General features: G+C 47.0%; 1 protein-coding gene across 1 annotated transcript; it reads left to right on the top strand.

The window, feature by feature from the left end:
* Positions 1-1,691: 1,691 nt before the first annotated feature.
* Positions 1,692-24,025, top strand: LOC119458193 (uncharacterized). Its single transcript, XM_037720018.2, has 5 exons — positions 1,692-2,079; positions 11,430-11,559; positions 13,740-13,885; positions 14,021-14,153; positions 21,022-24,025. Exons 1-5 carry the CDS (start codon positions 2,022-2,024, stop codon positions 21,272-21,274), a joined length of 720 nt encoding a protein of 239 aa, XP_037575946.1. The 5' UTR covers positions 1,692-2,021; the 3' UTR covers positions 21,275-24,025.
* The last annotated feature ends 2,746 nt before the right edge of the window (positions 24,026-26,771 follow it).

The following is a 26,771-nucleotide window of genomic DNA, read 5'->3' as shown; positions in this document are numbered from 1 at the left end:
TTTCACCAACGCATTTGGAAGTAATCGACACTGGATGTGCATCCAGAGTTGCCACGTACTTCGAGATTCCTCCATCATGGCTGTCTTCCTCTGTATACGGCCACACGCATTATAGCGGTAGTTTGGTGGGATGTGGTTAGGATGAGCGAAAGAAGGTGAGCGGACGTTCGTCTCGCCTTGACTTTAATCGCTTACACCTAGTTACGTGATGAAGGACGTCCTCCTTTCTTTGCACTCCTCGCCTAATGAGTTCCTAGCTGCTGCGATGCGGTCAAGGTGTCCTCGATTATGTTAAGACGGTTGCGGGTCACGCATGCGACGCAACTGTTTTTGTCTACATCACATAACCCGAGGTAATCGCAAAGTATTAATTGTCACGACAGCTTCGGCACCTCCTGTCGCAGCGGTTGGTGTTGCTATACTGCCGCTACTACTGCGGCTACTTCTTCTACTGCTGCTGTTGCTACTACTACTACTACTACTACCACTACTACTACTTCTACTATTACTGCTACTACTGCTGCTGCTGTTGCTACTACTACCTCCATCACCACTACTACTACTACCACTAGTACAACTACTACTGTTTACTACTACTTGCTGCTGTAATGCTTCTGCTGTTGCTGCGGCTAATACGACTGCTAGTGCCAAGGCAATTAGTGCTGCTGCTGCTGCTACCACCACCACCACCACCACCACTACCACTACTACTACTACTACTTCGACTTCTACTACTACTACTACTACTACTACTACTACTACTACTACTATTACTGCTACTACTACTGCTGCTGCTGCTACTACTACTACCTCCATCACTACTACTACTACTACCACTAGTACTACTACTACTGTTTACTACTACTTGCTGCTGTAATACTTCCGCTGTTGCTGCGGCTAATACGACTGCTAGTGCCAAGGCAATTAGTGCTGCTGCTGCTGCTACCACCACCACCACCACCACTACCACCACTACTACTACTTCGACTTCTGCTACTACTACTACTACTACTACTACTACTACTACTACTACTACTACTACTACTACTTCTACTACTACTGCTGCTGTTACTGCTACTACTGCTTATACTTCTACTGCTGTAGCTGATACGACTGCTACTACCACTGCGATGACAGCGCTACTGCTTCAACTACCATCAGCTTCTGCTGCTGCTGCTACTACAACAACTACTACTTCTACTTACTGTTGCACGGCTGCTGCTGCGTCGGCTGTTGATATGACAACACTACTGCTGCTAGCTCTGCATACTACCACCACCACTACTATCACCGTTACTATGCTTTTGCTATAATCACAACCTTACAACAACCAACTACTACAGCTACAATGCAGCTGCTACTGCTGTTGAACAACAACAACAACAATAACAACAACAACGATGACGACGATAACAACAACAAAAAAGAAAAACAATCCTGCTGCTGTTTCCTCTGGTTAATGTGGGGACTGTTACTAGTACTGACACATTTCCGCCAACCCAAGACTACCGCTACCACCAACTATAGGGAGAAGCAGCGACAGGCTATCGTTTTCTACGGAAAGGACAATTGCCATAGATATATTTTTTTGAAAGGCAGTCCTAACTTCAGGCGTATGCTATTCCGTCGCTCGAATACCGGCACAAACGGAGATAAAACGTCGAGCGGAGCCATGTAGGTCCCGTCCTTGCCGTGTCGTCGGCAAGAGAGAGATCGTGAGACAAGAAAGGGCCCGGCGGCTCGAGGAGCTACCGCCGCCGTTTCGTCTCGACTGCTTCGCGCGGCGTTGCGCCGTAACGGAGTCAAGGTAACGCTCCCTCCAATCAAGGAAACTATCGCCGGCATGGCTCGCCGTTGAAAAAGCGCCCAACCACGACGACGTCGACGGGGTGACGTGTGTGCCGCCTTGGCTAAAGCTGGTTGTGCGTCGTTGTTTTCACGGTGGGCACAACACGTGCGGCAAGTGCACGCCAAGGATTTCTCCGTGGTTCCGGAAAAGGTAGCCTGCGACGACGACCGAGATGCGATACCTGCTAACCCTTCTCGGCTGCGTGGCTCTGGGCCCGCTCTTGAGCGCCGGTGAGTGACGTTGACATGCGGGGACATTTATTTTAATGCGATAGCATTACAGGCGACCCTCTTTGGAAGCGCCAGGTTGTTCTGACCAAAAAACGTGGGCCGATCCCGAAGGCAGCGCAGTCAAACACGGCGTCTCAGATCGCTAGTTCTCACGAGGCAATACTGCGAGAAAGTGGCTCGTGATGCAGGCGCCAGACCGTTGAAAGAGCTACTTTTGCAAGAGAGAAGCACTTCGCGCCATCGTGACATAATGGTCAGAGACCGAGAATTGATTACATCGTCGGTCATGCATTTCTTTATAGCATTATTGGCGGACTTCACTAACTCGGGACGTATCTAACAGAAGACTCGAGGTGTGTTTACAAACGAAGACTCGAGGATGTATACAAACGTCCCTGTGATAAGAGTGTGCGAAGTCGCCCGTGACGAACGCGCGCACAGCCTGTCGAGACGTTAAAATCATCACATTATCTAATGCGTAATATCGTCGCATACTTGGAAAGCTAGCCGTGCTCAGTTCTGGCGTAGCTTCTCGTTTTTTTTTCTTCTTCGAATGTGTTGAATGCAGTCAGTTCGTATCGTTACTACGCCTGTTTCGTAGCTTGCTCGAACTCGTTAAGCGAAGCCTTGCCCCATCCATGGCAGCGTTAAAACACATTCGTGCGTCTTCGCCACTAAGTACAATAGTCATGCGTATAACATGCGGTTGTACTACCTTCTCCGAACATAGCAACGTTTGCCCCGAGGTGGGCAAGGGTTAGAGGGCGCTACGAAAACGTAGCGCCTTCAACGAGGTAAGTTTCCTCCGCTCCCTAGGCTTGTGGTCTGGCGCTGCTGAGCGCACGGGGTCCACGCGCCATAGCCTCTGGGCCACAGCGATGGCAATAACGTGAGGGCAGTAGAATCCCCACAGTGAAATCCACTCAAAGCTAAGCGCGTCATTGATAGTAGCCAGTGCATTATTAAATACATCCGAGTTCATGACTTTTCCTGAGGATGTAAATGCGAAGAAAAGGAGGCTTTCAAGCGCTTCAAGCGACGTCGTATAGGGGATTGGCCCTGTTCATTACTTTCACTTCTCGGCGGCGCTAACCGCTGAAGAATCGTCTCAGTGCCCGATACTTTGTGGCTGCTGTAGAACCTGTAAAGAGCCGACGCAGCAAAACGAGCAAGAGCGCAGCTTGGCCAGAAGGAACCCTGAGTAAGGAAATTAGGTGGACACATTTGCCGCGAGTTCACATGTCTATACATTTACACGGGCGCATAGTTAAAAGAAAAACACCGCCCAAGCACTCCGTATAGATGGTTAACCAGCGAAGCTGAAACGTGCGGCCCCGGTGTTTAGCAATCCCGACGCTGTATTGAAGCGTTTCTCAATTATTGGTTACATGTTTGTGTTTACAGTAGAACGCAAGCGCCAATGGCGGTCGGGTGCTGCTAATCACGACGCCGAGCTAACTCGAGATATCGAACGCATGCGACAACGGCGAGCCGAGGAAGCGGCGTTGCGGGCAGAGCAGCGTCAACGTGGCAATGGCGGCAACGCGTTCGCTAACGGCGTCACTATAACGACACTGCCAATGGAGCGCGCGCTTGGGTGTGACGTAGAGAACAACGTAACTGACGGCGCTGCCAATGGAGACGTTTAGCGAAACATAGGACGAACGGTTTTTCGTTTCGCCTAGCCATATACAGTTTCGCTGTAAAAGACGGATACACTACGGATACCAAACAAGAAATTATGGGGTTTTACGTGCCAAAATCGCTATCTGATTATGACGCATGCCGTAGCGGGGGACTCCGGATTAATTCGGATCATCTGGGGCTCTTTGACATGCATCTAAACCTAAGTACACGGGTGTTTTCGCATTTCGCCCCCATCGAAATACGGCCGCCGTGGCCGGGATTCAATCCCGAGACTTCGTGCGTAGCAGCCCAACAGCATAGCCACTTATGCATAACAAAAGGACTGACTAGACTGCCAACTATGGGCAATGGCTCATGGACAATACATGTCGCTAGTACCTGCCTTTAACGGGCCTCTACGCTTGCATGTATACTTTCATTCCCAAATATACGAAATATGTCCGGACGCATCTGCTCAATCTCGGTAACGGCCCGCAAAGGAAGCATTGCAAATAAAGGCCCAACCGAATGCACGCGATATTCAAGCGACAGCGACAAGCGACGCGACAGGCACACCCTGTCGCGCTGTCGTGTCGCGGCGTGGAGCAACCACATGAACGCGACATCGCGAAAAAGAGTAGCGACGGATTTACATTGTTGTGCAAATAAATGTTATCTTGCGCGCGTAAAGAAATCTCAATTTTATCAAAAGGTCAACGTTTTATCTAGACCTAGCTACAATATGCTATCATCCCCAGTGAAAATCCGTCCCATGCATCCCCAGTGGAACTCCGTCCCATGCCGCCAGCGTAAGGTGCCGGGCGCCATCTGTTGAGTAAAACTTAAAGCACTTTCTCGGCTCTCGGTGGCGTCTCAGGCCTAACAGCGTCAAAACAAAACAACCGATCTCAACAATAACGACAAGAGAGCGCCGGTACTCAGTCTTCACCTAGCGATGAAGTGAAGCGATGACTGATTGTACTATTTATTTTTTGCTGTCACAGCAGAGAGCAAGTTGCAAGAGCGAATTCAGATCGAAGCGGGCAGACTGATTGCTGCCATGTTGCTGTGCAATCGCTGTCCCCAGCGGATGTCGTCGCGCTGACTTCCGGGCGACAAGCGATATTTTCTGGCTGGCCAGAAACCGGCGACACGACCAGCGACAGCGACGGATAGCCCTCCGCGACGGCAAAACCTGTCGCTCGTCGCCGTCGCTTGTCGCTGTCGCTCGAAAATCGCGTGCATGCGGTTGCGCCTTAACTACAGAGTTCATAGTTACAAAGAATGTGGTAGTTAGGGAGAATTTTGGTATGATCGTTGATTTTGGAAAATACACTGTCAGACTGAAATCGAGTCAATATTCTTTGTTAATGGTAAATTTCGAGGTAACGCCGCGCTTTATTTTTGCACTGCAGGCAACTGTTTGTACCAGGTGTTATATAAGAAAATGGACCATAAGATTATTTTTTTAAACGAAATTCGAAGAAACTCGAAGCAGCGATAATTACTCGTGCGATTTAGTGTCCTTAAGCAATGCCTTGGTTATGACACACGCCGCACTGGTGGGCTTTGGATTAAATTCGACCACCTATAGGGCTCTTTAACGTGTGCACAAATGTATATATATATACACGAGCGCTATTGTATTTCGCTCCATCGATATGCGGCCGCTGCGGCTGGGAGTCGAACCAGCGACCTACGTGCTCAGCAGCGCAACGCCACAACAACTGAGCCACACTGCGGCGAATGCAGCGGTTCGCCAACCGGTTGGCGAAGCGTTGAGAGTGGTAGCAAGGTTTAGGATTACGCTCGAACTCCTCGCACGGTGTTCTAATGGTACGCGGAGTCGACATGGCGTGACGCAGCTCGCGAGACCACCTGGGACTCTTGAACTGCTGATGCGCTGCAGGAAGAACCTCCAGGCAGAAACCAGGCATGGCACCAGTAATGGTTTTATACCATTACTACAGGGAACTGAGGCGCTATTGTCCACAGGAGCTGCAAGCATTCAGCCATCATTGGACTGATGGGTAGTACATAGATTTCCCTAAACTATACGTTATAAGCCACGTAGGAATTGCCATGGCGTACGCCGTGGCTATTGACTGTTAAATTTTGCAGTGCGAGCCGCAGCACGTACAGCGCCGGGAACGTGACGTCATAACTTGCTCACGTGGGTTTTCTTGCCATCGGATGTTAACGGCGGACGCTTGCCGGATTTCCCGCTTCTTGGGGCACATAAGGCTTTTGCCTTGAAACGTCCTTGTACCATGCATTGGGTGCACGTTAAAGAGAACCCCAGGTGGTCAAAATTAATCCGGAGTTCCCCGCTAAAGACGCGCCTCATAGTCATATCGTGGTGTTGGCACGTACAAACACATAATTAAATTTTTATTGTTTAAACAAGAGGCGAGGCCGCAGAACGCTGCCCTGGCTCCGGCAGAGCCGATTGAGGTGCCTCCGCTTGGATTCAACGCTTTTGCAGTCAAATGCACTGCGCGTCTGTGAAGACATTGTAACCCTCCACAGGTGAGCCATGCACGCGCGACGGTACCTTCGCAGCACGAAGGCACGAACGCGCCCGAGTGTCTCTACAATTGCTATACCTCAACAAAAACGCGGGTTATCACATATTGGACATTCACGTCAGAAAAGAACTCCGCAGTGGCCCCACTGCAACACAGTCAATCTGTGTCACGTGCTCACCGTCAACGGCGGCCCCCCGGCATCTGTGGCGGATCGCCGCTTGCGCAGAGGGCCGGACACGTGGTGTTGTCATCTGCCACGTAACTTATGTCGCAGGGTGAAACGAGCCGAAACAAATAACGCAACAACGACACGCGTCACGCTCTAGAAACGAGGCACAATAAACAAAGATCAATTTCTTCCTCCCGGACTGTTCTTCAAGCGACGAAGACGGTGAAAGGAAAGAAATGGGGGTCGCGCCCTCGAAGTGAAAGGGTTGAGCCAGTTAGTGCGCTTAACTGAGCGAGACGTCCGTTCGTTTCCGAGACCGACAGGCGTGCGGTTCTGTTTCGTTACTGAGTTTGGTTGAGTGCGTTTGCACGTGCTTTTGCTGTGTACGCGTGAGCGCGCATGCTCACCGCTGCTAACCCGACCGCGAAAGTTTACGGAGCACGATAGTGCAAAAGAAGAAATTTTTATTGCGATAGCAAGTATATGGACACTCCAGGCGAAGTTTCGTGGTCGTTGCCGCGGGGTTCCGCATATATTTAGGCATAAGTACATAATTCCCTTCTCTTGCTTTGCACCGTAACCTGAAATTAAAGGTACCGTACACTGTAAGAACAGCCGTCACTTGAACGGTCATATTTTTATCGCTTCTTACAAGCAACCAGCGTCATTCGGACACGATGTTTCTATCGCCGTGAACAAAGAGGGAAGGAGAGACGCACGATTATACCACATGAAAAAAGAAAAAAAAGAAAGCTATTGCTGGTAATACTAACGTACTTCGATTGGCTGCCGTGGGCAGTACGTCGTGTCGTACACCTCACGAAATCATGGCCTGCAGTCATTTTTACGGTCAAATGCTTGAAAATGGAGCGGCGAAGATAATTCCCGTCGTTTACTGTAGTATTTTTTTTACAGTGTAAAGAGATACACCGCATTTGTTTATAATGATGAAGTCTTCGCTAAGTCACGGAGGAAAGAAACAAAATACGAGAGGCCCTGACGTCGAGTTTTTAGAGCCGGAAGTGCAGCCATCTTGGTGTGCCATCCTGTGTTGCGTCCCCAGTTAGTTCGCCGGAGCAAATGGGTGCGAGCTTCGAACTTTACTTGCGACGAGCCACCGCAAGTGTGCGCTGCTGACGCGCGTCAGAACAGAACCTACAACACTTCTGGAACAGTTTTAGTGAAGCAGATGAGCTCCTGTGTTTTTCCGTGGCACGTTGAAGAAGACGACGAAAGCCCGCACCGTGGTTACACGTTGCTGGCTAACACTCACCTTCACAGATCCCAAAACACAGCTTTAAAGCTCACAAACCACACTCCAAACTCAGCTTGTCACGCAAGCTCACGGTGCTTCGACAAAGACCAGTACTGAAAGATCTTATCTCACTTTTCGGAGGCCGAAAGCTTTAACGAGAGCTTTAATCACATCAGTGTCATTATTAATTATATTGTCGCGGTACAACGCCGAGAGAAAAAAGGGAGACGTTCTTCAAGAACAGCAGGCCAACCTCTTCAAGTTTTTGTTGTTGTTGCCTCAAAAACAGAATAGAGACACGTTTTCTTGGTCGTCAGCAAAATCCCACTCACCCACTAGACGGAGTCCGTTAATGCCCACCCACATCGTCGTTGTCGTCTGCCTGGAGCACACGCGTCAATATTATAATTATAATTTTAATGGAACTTAGAGCCATCCTACAATAAATACATTTTATCATCATCACCATAATTAACTTTAGTATAATAGGTTGACTAGTAAAAACGAAAGTGAAGGTCGAAGTACCGTTTTGTGACTTTCGCGCTGTGACCACAGTGTCCGTCCGTTGAGGGTGACCCCACGGATTTCAAAGCATATTTTCTCATATGGGTACTTGGTGGCTCAGTAAAAGTTATTGAAGCTCAATAAGATTTAGTCCGTATGCAATTTAGTCCATCCAAATTAGTTCATCTTTACCGATAAAAGGTTCGCGATGCTTGTCGATGATGTTGATGATGTCAAAATCCATGACGTCACGGTGAACTGGTGTGCTAAATTTAAAGCAGTGTCGCCACCAGTTTCAAATTTTTTTATCTGATGGCTCATCAAAGCAGCTCTCACGGTAGGAGTGGCTTTTCTGTCTTTTTTTGGTGAGGGGTGGGTAGGGGTAATGTAGAAGGTTTTGGTAATGCAGCTAATCAATATTTCCTGTTAGGGTTCCTTTAAGTGACCTCGGGTGGTGGTCGCTTAAATAAATTCTTGGGTTTTACGTTCCAAAACTTGGGATCAGAAGGCGAACACACTGACAGAATTGCCAGTCAGGTTGGGTTACTTATTTATGACTTTCAAGTGGCTCCAACCAAAAAAGAAGTTTAATTTCCCGATGTTTCAGAACCATCTCGGTTGCTTCTTCAGGGGTTACTGAGGACGGATATTTTTCGGTGTTAGAAAACCTTGACATGGCAAGGCTCAAGGCTTGACTTGTAAAAGACCAGTGCAGTCTGACAGAAAATGACAAATACACGCAGATATAATATTGCACAAACATTCCAACAATTCAAAAGGCATAAACCGCATGAAGATCGCCTTGATATAAAAATTGCAGTGTCGCCCGAAAGGCGGATCATCGATTGCGATAGCAAATTAGTGGACACCTGTACGAAGTAAGGATAGTGATTTTATCGGCTGTACAAACTTGTAAACATAGGCTTACTAACTAAATGAACAAACATGGTGTCACGCGCCCACAAGCAAACATGAACACATCTCACTCAATGACCGCGGACACTCGCTGTCAAAATGCTGGAGTGAGGAAGCGCGGCGGCAGCAGCGAGCGAATTGACCTTCGTGCTACGTCTCGCATCAACGCGAACTAAGCCGCGAAAACCCAGCGCACGGCTGACTGTGTCTCCAACGAATATGGCCTCCGCCCCTCCACCTCCCTACCCTCTCGACGGAGCCTTGCGCGCGAAGGAAAACAGCGCACTTCCCTCCCGCTTTCCTCCCTTGCGTGCGCGAGATTGAACCGAAATCACCGGCTCACCCTCGCACTCTTTCACTCGCACATGCAAGATACGGCACGAGGCGGCAATTTTATTGTTCTTGGACTTTATACGGAACCTCACGGCGACGGCGATGACAGAAATGCGCTTGGAGCGTCCATATAATTGCTGTTGAAAACAGCAATTCGTTACGGCTGGAGCCGTACTTGTCGTCGGCTTATCTCACATGCCGTCGTGCAATCATTATCGCGCTCACTTATCACTGTTTCCAGCCTAGCGTTGCATAAACACGATCGGGACAACAGATGGCAAATTCCCATAAAAACTGTTCTGCTACGTTTTTTGCGTTACCGCTGCAAAACTTGACACCGCGCACGTTACGCCATTCTTGCAATAACTGAAATCGGCACCATAAAAATCCGCTGTCAGCCCCTTTAAAGTTAGTGCAGCTGTAGCTATCGCAATGAAAAAATGCCTGTTAAATTGAAACGCAAATTAAACTTCCTTTCCGTTGCAACGACCCTGAAAATGATGCTGCCGCGCTGACAAGTTGAACGCCCTTTGAGTTTGTGTATACCGATTGTTTCCTTTTTTCTTTCTTTTAACGCATCAAGAAATTGTTTCAAACATCTAGCGCTATTCAACCTGTTAAAGTGGATTACCTGAAGAGGTGCACATAACTTTCACGGTGAATCGTAACGCCCAGGTAGCGAATTAAAAGGACTCATTACCTGTTTTATGTATTCATTTCAGGGGGCATGTTTCAATTGCGAAATTGGAGCCAAGTAGTGGTGAAGTAATGCCTGTACAGCAGGAATCCGATGACTAACACCACATTTGAGATATACTCTACGAAAATATGTTAGAAAATTCAATCGCTTTCTACTTGAAATAGTTCCGAACTGCTGGAAAGACGCTTTATTTAGGGAAGCTGTTAAATGGAACACTAATGTATTACGCAGAACAGTCTAAGGATGGCTAAAAAAAGAACAAAAAAAAAACATGTGGTTTATCCCTCTTATATAGGAATCGGTATAGAACACGAAAGTGAAACGTGTCTTCACAGAAGTAGTGTAATGTTTATTGCACATTGATATATAATTTCTATTGGTGTTTTGTGGCTAAAGCACCCTTAGGCGTTGATGCACCCACGCTGACGCCTGGTGGCACGTCTCCTCCATCACGACTACCAACGTCGATGACCATGAGCAACCGTCGTGCATATGGAAGCTGCACTACGCTGCACACGCTAGCACAACGCGGAAGACGAAGCACGTAACTGACACACTAATACAACGCGCAAGACAAAGCACGTAACTGAATCGTCACCGAGTCAAATCAGCGCGTACAGCGCGTCGTAATTGCAGCCTCCGCGATCAACTTCAGAAACATTTTCAGAGCTAATTGCGGAGGCCACGCTCCGCTGTGCTGAGTACGGTGAACGCCACCTAGGTGGCGTTGGTAGTGCTTCTTGATGCCAGCGTCCCTTCGAATGCTGGCATCGAGGCGTCGTAGTGCTGAGACCACCGAAGCGTTCACTGTCGGTGCGCGTTAGTGTCATAATGCAGTACTTCTCTTTTCTGCTCGTAGGCGGCGGCACCGCCCCGAGCAAGAGCGCCGGTACACGGAGGAGTGTTAGATATATAAGGCGCGTCTGTGTAGCTCTCTGCAAATGCGTTTGTGGCGCAATGGGTTAAACGCTCGGCGATCTATCGTCGTGGACCGAGCGGTCGTGGGTTCGATTTCCAAATTTTGCATGTTTGTGTAACTTTCTCTTCTGGTTTCTTTCTTTGTATTATGTTCTATGACGTATTTCCGTGACGGAAATACGTCAGTGAAGTCTTGGTGGACCCCGGCATAAAACAATTTCCTGTTAAAAAAACGTGATTACCCATACGATGCGAATCATCGAAACTTCTTTATATCCTTGTTCTCGCGTCTCATTTTTCCTGTTTGCATTTCTCGTGACTCAAGAGTGGGAGATCTTTTAAAAATCTGTTCCACAACTTGAGAACTAACCGATGGCGTTGTTGATCTTCGCCTGTGGACAGGAGCCAAGTACGTGCGGGACGACCCGAACTGCGGGGATGAAGCCATCAATGCCTGCGGGACCGAGTTCATCGCTTTTTGCCATGGACCACGCCTACCGGAAAACGAAACACACCTCGCAGAAAGCTGCAAGTGAGTGTAGCAGCAAATGTCATTAGACTCAGGTGCTGGATTTGAACATCATATGTTGTAACGCGATAGCCTTAAGGGCCCCGTGTCGCAGAAAGTCCGGCGTCGGCGTCGATGACGGAAAAAATAATACGCAACCACCGCATCCGCAGGTGTTAGTGCAGGAGAAAATCATTTCGAACCACCCCGACCGCGCAGGCCCTTCGTTGTGGTGCAGGGCTTTGGTGAACAAAAATTGAATTTCTCACAGTGAAATTCGTCAGAAAAATGGTAAAGTACAACTTAAGCACAACCTAGAGATATGGTGGCGTCGGACTGTTATTTCAATGTAAGAGAAAACATAATTCTGTTATGAGGAAACTCAAACACAAACCTCTTTTGCCAGCATTTCTTCCATAAAAACACCGGCTCACTCGGGTAGCCTACTTGCGAAAATCTTATCCAGATGGCGCTGGCATCCTCGGCAGGCCAAATTGGGACTTTGCCTGCCAAATACTTTTTTCCGACACGGGCGCACGTCGGGGCCACAGCAAACAATTAATAAAATAATGAAAAAAGGTCCTAGGGCCTTCACATTTTAATATAAGAGGACGTATGTTGCCCATTAAAAACGTATTTCCAGCAATACATTTCTGTTTAAAAGTGAAGCCGACTTTAAGGGGATCGGTGTAAGCTTGGTCTTTGTAAGCTGGCTTTCCCACGTTCTGTGTTGCAGTGAATGAAGCCTACTTGTCGGTTGCGAACGGGTACCGATAACGCTATCGCGTTCTACTCTTAAAGGCGAAGCTTAAGCGTCCTCCAATTTTTTATACGCGGGAACGTATTGTGCATTGAAGGTCTGTAATGACGCTCACCCTATCGCTCGCACGAATGCAACCCCACTTGTCCCCAATACACACATGCATATACATATACGCACACAGGCACACACACGCACAAAGAATGCACACGAAAATGTATCTTAAGAACATTTGCAGGCTCGGGAGTGTTAACCAGCGCCACCACTAACAAACCTTGGCGGCGGATGTGGAACATCCTTTCTGCCGCAGGCGTCACGAGTACGTGATCCTTTTTTTGGGCGGTCATAACTGGTCATTACGGTGCCAACAAGGAGCCTCTACAAAAGCTTGACTACGGGTCTGCGCTCATTGCAGAAATGGGGGTGAGTGAGCATTAATAGCCAGCTCATTGATAGTGTTAATCTGAGTGGAAGTAGAACAGTTTTTTCAAAAGGAGGGCGGCCGCAGTGTCCGCGCGCACACGCACATCCAACCCCACCCCCCCCCCCCACCACACACACACACGCACACACACACACATTCTGCAACGCACACACGCACCTTCACACACACGTGCGCAACACGCCTTCACGTTCCAGGAATGACACACACCACTCTCGACACACTCTTGTTTGCGCTACAGTGGTTATGCATCACGATCTATGAGGATCACATACAAGACTTCTCACGTGACATCAACCGCTTCGGAGCTGTTGCCCTCCGACCACCAGACACAGGTACACACCTCTCGGTGCTACGCACTTCTCATTAGTGATGTTAGCAAAGCGCAATGTATTTTTATATTTCGTTGCTGGAAATGTTGCCTGGATTTCCTCGAAATGAGGAAACAATGCTGTACCCTTATGCTTGGGTGTTGCATTTTAATAGGCTAGATAGAAGACCGTTCACCTTGAGCAATATCTTGGGACCATGGCCACGAATATCATGCTGGCGATTTTTGAAAACTACAGGACTGAATGACCTCTATGATCCGGACTGATTGATCACAGTGATAGAACAGAGATCTGTTGCAACATCGGCGATATCAACAGCGGGCTTTCTATTCTTCCTTTAATCTCTCTCGCCCCTGTGTAGGGTAGCCAACCGGGCTCAGTTCTGGTTAACCTCCCTGCCTTCATTAAATTATTTCTCTCTCTCTCTCTCTCTATAGAGCCTCAACATGAATCAGCGCTTATAAACCGATATTAGAATAACAAGCGCGTGACATCTACTCCCGCTGAGCTATATAATATCAAGAAGCCGATAAACAAGGACAGCAAGGATAACAGGAAAATTATTTGTACTGACCAAGCGAATTAAAGCAATAATAAATTAGTGAAAATGAAACCGGAAGAAACAACAACTTTCGCAGGTGGGGACGTACATGTCGCTAAACCCTCGCAGGCGTCAGCTGAAGGGCATCGACTGCGCCAACGAGTACTCGGAGCGCTGCCTTCTGGGCTTCTTTCGTGGCTCGGCCGTAGCGGCGTTGATAACGCTGCAGGAGGAGACGGAACGGAAGTGCGACGCTACTCACCCGGACCACAAGCGTAACGTATAGAAATGCATTACCCAGCACCCATGATGCTCTCGCGCCCGGGTGTCCTATAGTAGGCCAACAGCGGTCGTGCGTGGTTTTGTTTTACTCACAGGGTTGTTTTACTCATTGCTGTCGATGCGTGCAGGCTACCTGAAGAGCGCCCCATGCCTGAACAAGGCCGGTGACCGGATCTACAAGTGCGTGCAGAACTTCCGGGAGGACCTGTACCGGATCGCTCTCCAGGCGCCGCCCAAGGAGAAGATACGTTACGCGTGCTGGTACGTTAAGCTCGAGGAGACCGCGAATCGCTCTTCTACGACGGAGAACGGTGCCGCGCTAGTGCTCTCTGCAGCTCTGTAATGAGTAAGCCTTGCAACTCGTTTCAATGGCGCTCTGCTGCTTAGTACGAGGTCGCAGATTTGATTCCAGTCCACGGTGGCAGCATTCCTGTGGAGGGGACGTTCTAGGTCTATGTTCATAAAAAAAAGAACCATACGCAGACGGGTATGCAGAGGGTGATTCAAGGCCACAAGAGTGCAAGAGAGCTCCTGTGAAATGTTACAAACAAAGGAATTGCTAAAAAAAGCTTTAAAGTGGTAGGATATGTTATAGCAACAAAATTAGTGGATGAATTGGTGAACTACAGAGCCCCTAAACATCTAACCGTGTCCAAATGAAGGACCTAATAATCCGAAAAGAATTTTTTTTATTGTAGCAAGTGTTCAAGAATGTTTAATATAATGGGGTAGAACATTCCACATGGATAAAGTGGGAACACATGCGGTATGACATCCACAATTATTCCCTATTACATAAATACCTCGTTCTGACAAAATCTAGAAGGATTAGTGTAAATGAGAACAACACTGCAAAATTGACGTGTTGGTGTAAGGCAATTGATTGACGTGAACAGGACAGATGCAAGGTGACACTTCAGCGACCCAGAAATTGAAAGTATATTGGAAGTGCGAAGCAAGAGAGCCACTGTTACGATATAAGGTGAACGTTATAATGTCCAACAGTTAGTATGCTAATCAAAGTATTCTCATTAAAGGCGAGAACGCTCGTATACCAAACAATACGTCTTGATTGAAGAACGCCAGGTGGTCAAAGTTAATTCGCAGCCATCCATTACACAGCCTTTCATAGCCTCTAGGTTACTTTCGGCCGTTAAAACACGAATATGAGCAGATTTTTGTTAAGCAGGCTTTTGTTAAATACCCACTGTTCTTTCTTCTTCATTTGTTTATTTTTCATTTTCTTATTTTGTGTTTCTATGCAGCGCTTATTTTTATTGCTTTTATTAGAACTGCCGGATTCCTGACCGGCATCTCATTAGTACGTGCCATGTTTGAGGCTTGTCATCATCTTTAACACCACCGACGGTCTCACTCGATGGTGGGCACCTCAACCGCTGTGTCCATGGAATGGAGTAATGCACAGGGATAAAAATAGAGGGGTTAGATGAAAACCACACAAACTCAGCAGATGAATGTGTGCCTTGTTTGTTAGTACGTTATTTTATCTATAAGGGACTTTCGAGATGTTTATGCCCAACTGCCTTGGCTATCTAGAGCTAGGGAGTATACGGCACTGCTTCAAACTCTAATCGCAGTTCCCGCATTTTAGACGGCGACAAAGGTGATCTACTTGAGGTAGTGCGACAAATAGCTCCACATTTCTTTCCGTTGGGATTGCGAGCTGTTTGAACAAAAGAGCACTGTCTTCACCGCTGCTTTGATGTAAAATACTTGGACAGTTGCAATTGGCAGTTTTTCCACGACACTCGTATGTCATACACAGCTGTGGACAGTATTCTGGCTCTGGGACTCGCAAATGTGGTCTGTGTGTCAAAATTAACGATGGTCGAGCGAATACAGGGACGAATAATAACCATACTCTTGCAAGGATCCCCAGTGGACTGTTGTGCTTTCATCCGGCTGTGTCCCATGATATCGTTATAGACTCAAGAAATGGTGGTGCTACATAAAATTTCCGCACTGTACTAATTGAGCGCACTGTTGAAATACGCGGTATAAGACCTAAATTGTGAAATTCAGCCGAGAACCTCCGATATCGTGGCTGCACTGTTAGATGCCAGATACCATGCTGGTAGAATTTCGTGTCAATTGAAGAGTTGGTCTCATCTGCTCGTTTTCTTCCCACAGCCTCCTGACTTCTTAGTTAAGCTGGTACTTTGTAGCAGCACAGGCATGACCACACAGAAAGTGCCATTAGTCGTTCCACCGGCGCTGCAACAATGTAGAAGATGCCATACCAACAAGTCCACATAGCTAGCTTCATCGACTTAATTAGCCTCACCTACTGCCGAATTTCTATGACCTTACTGTTTTCAGAGCACTGCAAATTTAAAAGAACCGCTTAAGATGTCATTAACTATTAGCCATACTATGTGCCATTGTCCAAATATTATGCAGAAATGACGACGCGCATAAAACTTCGATATGCAATGTAAATGATTTACTACGATGGTTTAAGTGTGAACATAGAACACTCAGCTGTTTTGAAGTAATGCTTTGCAGATAACACGCAATGCAGCTGAACCACAAAGAGCAATAAAAGAAGCCACAATGTTGCTTATTATCAAAACCCACCAAATGGTAGAAAAATCCGTGTACTACACAAAGTCCTGTAGTAGTTGAACGACTGCAGTACCATGATTTCTTCTGGTAATCTTAGTACGAACGTCTATGCTTCACCATCTAACGCACAGATCTAGTACGCGCATCTAAGCGCACGAACCATATTCGTGCTCTTCTAGTTCCCATAGCTGCGGCCGTGTTCCGCGTAAAGCACTTCCGCTATTGCGCGACATTCCGCCACGATAATTTGCAATAGAAATCTTTCTGAACATGCAAAAACAGTTAAGAGGGCGCTTTGATGATCACGGGCCTCCGGGGAAGCTTCAGCTGGTAGTTCATGATTGACAGTAAAGTGCTCCTGAAAACGAAAAATACCTAAAAATTCTTCATGTAAAGTTGTGCAGATGCCTGAAGTCTGGGCGGTTTGCGAAGCTGAATCAATTTACACCGAGTTATGTTTCTGTTTTCAGCACCAACATAACTCTGAAAAAAACAAAAAACAGTCAGGAATTAAACCCGGTGCGGTGTGTTGAGTTACTTTTTCATGGCGCTGCTGAGCTCGAGGTCGCGGATTCGAGGCCGGCCGCGGCGGCTGCACTCCGGTGAGGGCAAAAAAAAAATGAAATAAAAAAAAATAAAAAAAATCATAAGAACAAAGGCGTACGGGTACTTAGATTGAGGCGCACGTTTAAAACCCCTGGTGGTCCAAATTAAATCCGGGGACACTACGGCGTGCCTCATAATCAGATCGTGGTTTCGGAATGTGAAGCACCACGGTTTAATTAGTGTTAATTAATCAAGAATAACGTAGCCGCGAGAACTATGAAAGGAAACACCGAAATTACTTTCAAGGGGGCGTAGTGCAAAATTGCCCATCCCCGGTAAAGTGTTCATTGAGATTAAATGTACAACAGTGTCACACACCCCGTGAACGAGGTGCCAACGCCGGGCCAAAATTCAAAAGCCGACTTATCAGCTTCCGAAAATAATCCCAAGAAAGCAAGGACAATTAATAAAGGGCCCGCTGGTGCGCCAGAGGACGCCGGTTGTGGTCCAAAGACCGAGTGAGGGCCCAGAGTTGTCAAAACACAACAAAATATATTCTTCAAACAAAGCAGTTACACGCGTGCACGTATCGGCTGGAACATATCACAATACAATTCAGATGGGTGTTAACAAATCACAGAAAAATAATTAACGACATGCACTAAGAGTCCAACACGTACAGTACAGGCTGAATAGGAACACGAAGTGTCCAATCGTATTCACCCGTGCTGGTCTTGAGCCGCACGATCTCGGCGTAGCTCGAGGAAATATCGAAGAAACTTCTTCCGGAAATGCAGACGATCGATGAACTCGTCGGTTAGCTTGCCGGGGAATCCCTTCTTCCAGAGACGCTGGGTCTTCACGTCTCCTCTCTTCACCAGCGCGGTCTGATCCCCCTTCTGATTCCCGCACGGCGCTTTTATTGCCTGCGCCGGCGCTTCTAGAACCTTCCGAGGGAGTCGTCATCCCGTAGCATGAACAAATCCGGAGAATCTTCTAGACATTTCTCGCGTTTTCGACCCCGGCTGTCACAGCGTCGTCCAGGAGGGTGGTGACTCATCCATTGGCGCACGCTCGAGCTGTCTTACTCCTCTCTCTCTCTCTCACTGTCTCTTTGCTCGCCGTGCACGGGGTTTGTCTGAGAGGGTGTCCCGGCGTGCGCCCCCTCCCTCCTCTCTCTCGACACCGCAACCTTCGCGTATCTTGTGGAAGCTTTCTTGTCAACGGTGTCGGCTGTCTGTGGCGTATGCGCGCTCTCTCTCTCTCTGTCGAAGTTGCCGCAGGGCCGACTGAATTGCTCCGTTGTGGGGTTGGCTGAATGCGCGGGGCGCGCTTTGATTTAGCACACTTTTGTGACAAACAGGAAAGCTACTTTGTTCATGTCACTTTAGAATCCACACATCGCGGGGAATTGCTTCTTAAAAACACATTCAGTGTTCCATCTCATATTCACACGTATACTTACTGATCCTTTTCTCGGGGCTGTATTTCACCCGCTAAGAACTTAAAGTTATCGCTCAGCGCAAGACGCACCTGCATGATTTGGAACTTACTCGAAGGCTATCATTGATTCTATCTGTCCTGTCTGTTGTCACCGAACATTGTGGAATCTGATTCTATGCGCTACGCGAATTGTGTAATATTTTTGGACGGTACGCGGGCGCCAGCGATTACGCTGGAAGCATAGACGAGTCATACATAAAAGCCGATGCACTTTATCAGCAGAACAGATTTCTACCATCGCCAACTTTGCGTGTTGCTTGTTTTCCTGGCCACAATTTCGCCTAATGTAGAGTTAGTTACGTGATTCACAGTTGTCGCTACTGTATTCTTCACCGTCACTACAATGTGACAATATTGCTCACGAATGTACGTACATACATGAAATCTAAATATACACAGGTAACTTGCTTGACGAACATTTGAAGTTCATCATACTTGTTGGCTACTAAAGCGTGTAACCAAGCTTAGCGAAATAGCAAAAACAAAACATAAGTTGCCACCACAGTGTCATTTGTCGTCGTCTTCTTGTCCTGCATTTATGGATCTACCCCACTCCCCTGAACGGGTAGATTTTAATTCGATTGTAAATTTGAGTTTCTTGTGTATCTGCAGTTGCAAAGGTAAATTGGTTTTGCGATTTGTATTCCGATGTAATTATATACATCTTTTATGAATACTTTGATCTATTACATTGACTGAAATTTAAACGAGTGCAGGACCTGTTGGCCTAGATGGTACAGGCTCATCTTGCTCAACGCAAAACAAGACACCAAATTAGAGTAGACGACAGGACAGGTGCCTCCTGTCTTATTTTTATTTGTTGTCTTGTTCTCTGCCACTTCTACCTTTATATGCGGGTGTCACACGATGCCCTTTCGATCGTAATTGAAGAATCCCGGTCGAAAGTTCTCGACCACAATGTGATCCTTTCCGCAGCTTGTGCAAGTGAGCCAGTTGCTATCGAGAAATTGTATTCCGATCGGGCTCAATCGCGATCGAAAGTGTGCCGTGTGACATCGTATTAAAGAAAACACTTTCACTTGTCACGTCAATGAACAAGCCGTTATTCCGGGATTAAAGTCAGCGACAGCGTCCCTACTGAACGGTGAATATAGTAGACGGCTATAGTGAAGATGGAGAGACTATACTACACGTTTCAAGATATGTGTCCCAAAAATAGGCCACAGAACTATTGGCGTTCTAGTTAAGCAGGTTGAAAAGTGTTGCTAGCTGAAGAAGTCGAAAGGAACATCCTTCCACATTCTCCATTTGAGGTTTCAGGGTTAAGTCGGAATCGTGTCAAAGAGCCTCAAGTTGGCAATGCGGGACAAAATTATGCGAGAAATTATCTGAACGAGTATTTTTTATGCGGTGCTCGTCGCAGGATTTATTATGCACGGAGATGCCTCGTGCACTCGCCTGCCTAATTACAGAGTTAAAAAAGGTTTACTATAGTTGCCTATTAACAGCGGAGCTGTTTAAGCTCTTGGTTGCGCCGTTCAGTGCGAACGAAAACTGCTCCTGACGATGACGTCACCGCGCGTTGCCTAGCAACCACCTCGCGGAGCGGCGCGTGCTTCGCCTCCTCTCCGTGCCGTGCACATGCTGCCTTGACATGGGAGGTTAAGGAGAGGGAAGGATATGCGCGCGGCGCGCGCTACGCTCAGGAGAGAGAAAGAGAAAATGAGAGCGAGAGAGAGATAGAGACAGAGTGAAAGAAATTGTAGCAGTACCAACAAGGCAACGCGCAGAGCTGCTGCCGACGCAGTCCGCGTTTCCCTGTTTCCCCGCGTTCGCGCCGATCGGCGGCAATACTCTCGTTGACTCTTTGGCGAGTGCATGTAGCCTTGAGATGGGCCGACCAAAGAAAATCCGGACACCCGAAAAAGCCACTCTTCTTGAAGCGCGTTGCGCTACCAAGTGAGAATCTGCGCGTCGGCGGCGAGCCGATTCGGAATACAGTGCTTAGCAGCACTTAGCATTTCCCAGCAAAACTTAGCCAAACCTAGGAAAACCTGAAAGAAGTTAGGTCGATCCCCAGCTCCGCTGTTTACTCCAGCCTTGCACCACTAGTGCAAGCTGCCCACATTTTTTTAGCACTGAACCGCAGTTTTTGGGTAAGCAATGTGGTCATTGCCGATTACTGAACAGTCCTCGATGCCCAATGTTGCTGCATAGTTTGTGGCCGTAAGAGTGAGGTGTTTTCCAGAACTGTGCCAAGACTTGATAGCAGATTTCCCTGTGGCTGGTGATACTTATTAACTTATGTATTTTTTATCTCCTTAGCAGTATTTCAAACTTGCAAGCGAATGAGGCATCAGCCGACGTATTTAATAAATATGTTTATTCTCTCTCTCTCTCTATGCATGGACCGTACCGTACGCATAAGACATACTTGCTTGGATGCTCATACTTGGATGCTCTGGTACGACGCGCCATAATTTTACCTCTCTCTTGATTGTTTGTTTTCTCTTTCTTCACTTGTCTCGTTCAGCGAGTACAGCAAGCTGTTCAGCTGCAAGCAGAAAAGCCTGAGCGAGAACTGCAAGGACCCCAAGGCGATCCAGTACGTCCGCGAGACGGCCGAGCACACCCTGCACCAGCTGGTCAAGGTCTTCTGCGGCCGCTACGAAATCGGCTCCGACGAATGCGCCGCGCTCGAGAAGCTGCCTGCGCTCGACTCTGAAGAGAACGCGCCCAAGAGCTTCATCCTGCTGCTCAAGTCCTTCACCTCCAGCGTGCCATAAGACCATCAGTCGTGGCCAGCGCAAATCCGTCGGGAGCGTGGCAGACTGGAGTTTTACTTTCAGGCAGTTTCAGCGGTGTCATGGTTGAGATGCGAGGACTGAAAGTAACGTGAAATTGCAAGCTTACTATACGTCGTGTATATATATATATATATATATATATATATATATATACCAGTGCTACACATAGATGAGAAGAAGATGTATAGGGTGGCATTCGGGATGAAAAGTCGGCAACGACATTTTACAAAGCGCGGTGTATCAGCAAAAGCTGCATATTTCAGGTGAATATACGAAGCTGCAGTTTCGGCGGAGCTTTTAACATTAAAGAAAAACTGGTAAGCTTCCGGCTTCATGAAATTGCAACACGTTAAATGCTTTCTTTTGGGTCTTATGATAACACTCACGTTTCCGACTTGCCATCTTCGTTCATCTCAGGGGGTTCTGTTCCGGAGGCTAATTTTTCATTCTCTCCTGGCCCTCTCTTTTTCTTCATGAATCACTACAGGAGGTAAACAACAACTACTGTTAGTTTATTGGCTTGAAAGTGTCAACTGCAATCGCACGAACAAATTCACAAAGGTAAAGGAGAGGCGATAAGTAAGTTCACAGTCGAGTAGGCGTACTCAGCGTTAACTCACTCACTCGGTGGTGTAACGTGCGCAAGCGGGTATTAAAACTGGATCCAAACGCGCACGAAGGACTACAGAGCGTCTATGGGCATACAGCGCTGATTTTTATCTCAATAGTTCTGTTATCATCTCTTATACAAGGGCTTTCTTACTCAAACCTCTAAGCCAGCTTTTGGGAGTTACTCTAGCCTATTGCTGTTTGTTGCAATCGCAGATGTCATCGTCATTTATGAGGTGCACATTAATTCTTTCTGAGGTGTCGTTGCTGAACGCCATCCATTTTCCGTGACTCCGATCGCGGCAAATGGAGAAAGATCGAGCCGCTCACGTAGGAAGTGTGCTTTGCTGATAGAAGCGCCATTATGAAGTAAGCCTGGATACCGGCAGTAGAAATCTGAAGGGTTTCACGACGCCACTTGGAGGCTCGAATAGGAAGGAAAAACAGGCGTGCAAACATGGACAGAAGTACAGCCAGAAGGAAGGAAAACATTTATTGGGTCCTGCAAGTTGTGAATTGTCTCACAAAGTGGGCTGCTCCCACGTAGAGACCGGCAGGCAGAGCAGAACAACAACAGAAGACACAAAGCTGCCGTTCTCCTTCTCGTTCTTCGCTCTAAAAAAGAAAAAGAAAGAGAAAAAAGTTTGTGCACTTTGATGCACACCTAGTCCCCACACAATATTCGTCATCCATATTTAGTGCATTTAATTTCCTTCACGCTGCACGCCCGCTTCTTCCAGGCCACGAATGGTGTGTGCATTAGCAGCGTGACATGGCATTCTTGGCAGGAATGTACAGCGAGCGCGGAGTTTTCAAAAATTGAAACGTGCAGGTAAGACGGCAGACGATTATGTTTTGGAGGCAAGAGACGGCCCGAAAGGGTGTAGACTTAGTTTAGAGCATATACTTGTATCCGTGTTTAGCACGCCTGCTTTTCTTTATACCTTGAATCCCTACCACCTTGCTCGACATCCGGTCGTTCTAAACAGACGTTCAGTTTCTGCAAGATATAGTGACGTCTTTCCTTCATGAATAAATACCAGTCTGTGGAGAATCCTGCGACAAACTAGTTGTCATCATTCTTACTTCATGAAAATAATCGTTCTCTCGTAGCTCCCACCTGGTGTCGCACGCTGCATATACCATCTGTTGCTTCACCAGGCACGTACGTGTAAGTTTTGAATTAGTGGAAACGCTGTTTGTGATGACTTTAACTCAGTGATTAGCGGCCTTCTGCGCGTCAGACGCTAAGCGCAAATGAATATGCAAGAATCGTGCTAGCGGAATGTGAGTGTAGTTCACCAACGCTCTGCTCAGTGTAATCAGGGAAGATGGCGACATCTGTCCACGTATCAGCTTCTTGCCTGACAATGAATTCGCTGTTTTCCGTATTGTATCTTACGCTCACAGCAAATGAAAGACGCAACAGGATGTGACTTTCCCTGCTGCTTGCGGACCCACTTCGAAAATCAGGCAGCGAAGCGTCGTATTTAATAAATTTAGCTAGTGATTTCCGACTTTGTAAGCCTATAGTTGTCGATGCAGGCTGTATAGGCCTAACGCGTCGCCATGGATACGCCGCCGAGCGAAAACCATCGTTAAGTTTCAGCACTTGCATTGCGTCGCCCATAACGGCAGAATGACGAGCATTATTTAGCCAGTTGCATATTTTTTTGAAGTCCTCCTTCCATTGTCATGCATCGGAGACGATGACACCATGATTGCGGCCGGCTACTTCTTTCGCTTAGCTGATATGTATATCGATTGTAAAAACGTACCAAAGCAGTGCGCATTTTTAGTTACGAAATCACAGACCAAACTGTCGCATCTTACTTTCTTTGTTTTTTTTTTGCTTTAACCATTATCAACAAAGCCAGCTAGCGCCACATAACACGCATCACACTCAGCATGTAGGTAAAACATAGTTACCAACATAGATTAAACGTGAAATTAGCACGCCGCTTCGCTACTGCTCAATGAGTCAAATATGGCCAGATTGGTCCGCTATCACACTCAGAACATTTAAGCGCACGCAATTGACGGCAAGAAATGAAATCTAGACAGCCAAGCAGCCGCAGCGTACACATTTTCTTTCTTGAAGCAATAAATGCATTATCAATCTACGCCTTGAATGTACAATTTTTGATTATACTGCAACTGGGTTTAGCTATCTGATAACTGACTGCTCATTATTTGAGGCAGAGAGCAAGAAAACTAAAGGAAGTCGAAGTTCGGCCCAAAAGGCGAAGCATCGATTGCGATAGGAAATTAATAGACAGCTCTACGAAGTAAGGATAGTAGTTTTATCGAGCGTTTAAACTTGTAAACACTCACTTACTAACTAAATTAACAAGCGTGGTGTCACTCGCCACTAGCAAACATCTCACTCGATGGCCGCACACACTCGCTGTGAAAACGCTGGAGTGAGAAAGCGCGGTCGGCAGCAGCGAGCGAATTGACCTTCGTGCGGGCTCTTGCTTCAACGGGAGCTAAGCCGCGAGAACACAGCTCGCACGAAGCTATCAGCACTCTGTTTCCGATCGCAGATCGCTTTCAAGATAGCGCCCAGGCGGCCGCGCCATATGCAGCCGCCTACGGAGTAGAACGCCCCCCACCCCTCTCCCCCGGTGCCTTGCGCGCGACAGAAGACAGCGCGCTTCCTCCTCACTTTCCTTCCGCGAGCGCGTGTCATTGAGCCACCATCGTCGGCTCACCCTCGCACGCTTTCACTCACGCATACAGCATACGGCGCGCGGCACCGATGTTAATTATCGCACTTGGACTTTATACGGAACATCACGGTGACGGCGACGACGACGGCAGAAATGCGCCTGGAGTACCCATATAATTGCTATCGCAACTGGAGTCACGGCACGCAGCCCTCGATAGGGACCTGTTTACCGAGACATTACGTACCAGGCTCTCAGGAGTACCTAGTACTAGGTTTTTCGTTTACAAGGACCGTAGAACTTTGCTAATGCCGCAAAGACGAGCCATGCAGTGTGCTGAAATGTATGCTTGACTGGTTAATACGTAGAGGTGTAGGGCTAAACGATGTTAACGTTTAGTGTCAGTCATTGGACATGGAGGTTAAAATCAAAACTTGACGAGAACCGGGGAATTCAGCACGGTATGGTCGATCCCGATGAAACTTGAAATGTGTCGCTGCTGTATAGGAGGTCCACAGGAACTCCTATAAGGAACAGCTCTATCTCCTGTATTTTGTTTTCTTATGGCATACTTCTTAGGACTCGTTGTTTTAGCATGGTATACCCTGCTAATACGAATACTTCAGCTATGTTTTTATGAAGATTCAAGATAAAAGCGGCCTCTTTTATGATGACAGGACGGTGATTCATTATTGTCAGAATACACATAAGATTGATTTCTGAATGAAATAAGGTATAAAACGCAAGTACAGGGTATTCTAGCTGAGCCTGGGACGAAGAATTGGTGCTGGGCAGGGCATGTAACGACTAGCGGATAAGCACTGGTTGATGCCGAATGAAAATAAAACGAAGTCGATGGCAATGCACAATTAAATCTAGTAAGACCCGCCGTTTGCTTACTGTTTATGGTATTGGGCAAAAATTAATTTCCAGAATTTTATTTTTTCCTGAAATTCGTTATTCAGATTCTGATTGTACTGGAGGTTCGTAATTCCTGGTGCGTTACCGCAAGAACGCTGATATGACACAAATGATCTTGGCATCGCATGTGAACAGACTACAACGATGAGGCAGAATTACTGAATGAGTTTTACTTTGCGTTGATATGGCTATAAGCTCAAACGCAATGTCAAGTATGGCCAGAGTGGCAAAAATGACAAGTGCGCATGCTTGTCTCATTTTGGTCTGGACTGTGGAATGATTGAGCTCGAGGTAAAGAGTGGAGGAGTTCGATAACGGCTTCATGATCGGCCGGGACGCACAAAGTGCTATAAAAAACCGATGGATTTGCCGGTGAAATGTTCATCTACAGAGCTCTAGATCAGATGTCGCCTGACTAACTACCATTGTCTGACTCTTGGTTAACTATACATGAATCTGAAGGGAGAGGGGATGCCTACTGAATAACCTGCATGGGCAATGTGGTAACTATTGATGAAGCAGCGAAAGAAAACCGGAAGAACAATCAAGTTTAGAACCATGTAGACATTGCGTGTGACAAACTCATAACGCAATATGAAGGCATGCCAAAATAGGCGCTAAAGAGTCCTAAACGTAAAATTTTAATTTAGGGGGAAAGTGTATGCTATATTAAATTATATCGACGCCACTAGATTTCCCAGTGAACAATATTTAAAGCGGGGAACGAATCTCCTCTGAAAACCTGTGGGAAGGGCCTTAAGTATGATACCTAAATATTTATTATTCTAGCTAAGCTTTTGAAGTTCCGCAAGCAGCATTTTTGTTTTTTACAGGGTTCCTACGCGAATACACGGAATTTCGAACACAGATGCAAGAGATCTTGCTGTCTGATACGTATTGGACTCAGTTTACTATTCGAAATTGTATTATTTTTAATTATCTTCTCATATAACGAAAAAATAACACTTACTGGAGTTTGGAGGGATAGAGATTGAAGCGAGCGAACACAGATATGACTGATGCTACTACAGAAGTTGTTGTGGCACATTTTCACCCAATGCCTGAGCGAACGCACAAGGCAGACCACTACTCTCAATAATTACCAGTCGTTTAAGTATAGCGATTTGTTCTCACAAAGAATTTAATTGTTGCCTTAATTGAGGCTAAACAATTTATTACTTAACCAGCACCATCATACTAGAAGAGAAACTTGGGCGAGTTGGTGACAATTCACGTTCTGGAAACTAACATCGCTAAACGGACGAGGACTTCGAACG

Source organism: Dermacentor silvarum, chromosome 7, assembly GCF_013339745.2.
Source record: "Dermacentor silvarum isolate Dsil-2018 chromosome 7, BIME_Dsil_1.4, whole genome shotgun sequence".
Classification (NCBI taxonomy): domain Eukaryota; kingdom Metazoa; phylum Arthropoda; class Arachnida; order Ixodida; family Ixodidae; genus Dermacentor; species Dermacentor silvarum.
This window is presented reverse-complemented; position numbering and strand designations above follow the sequence as displayed.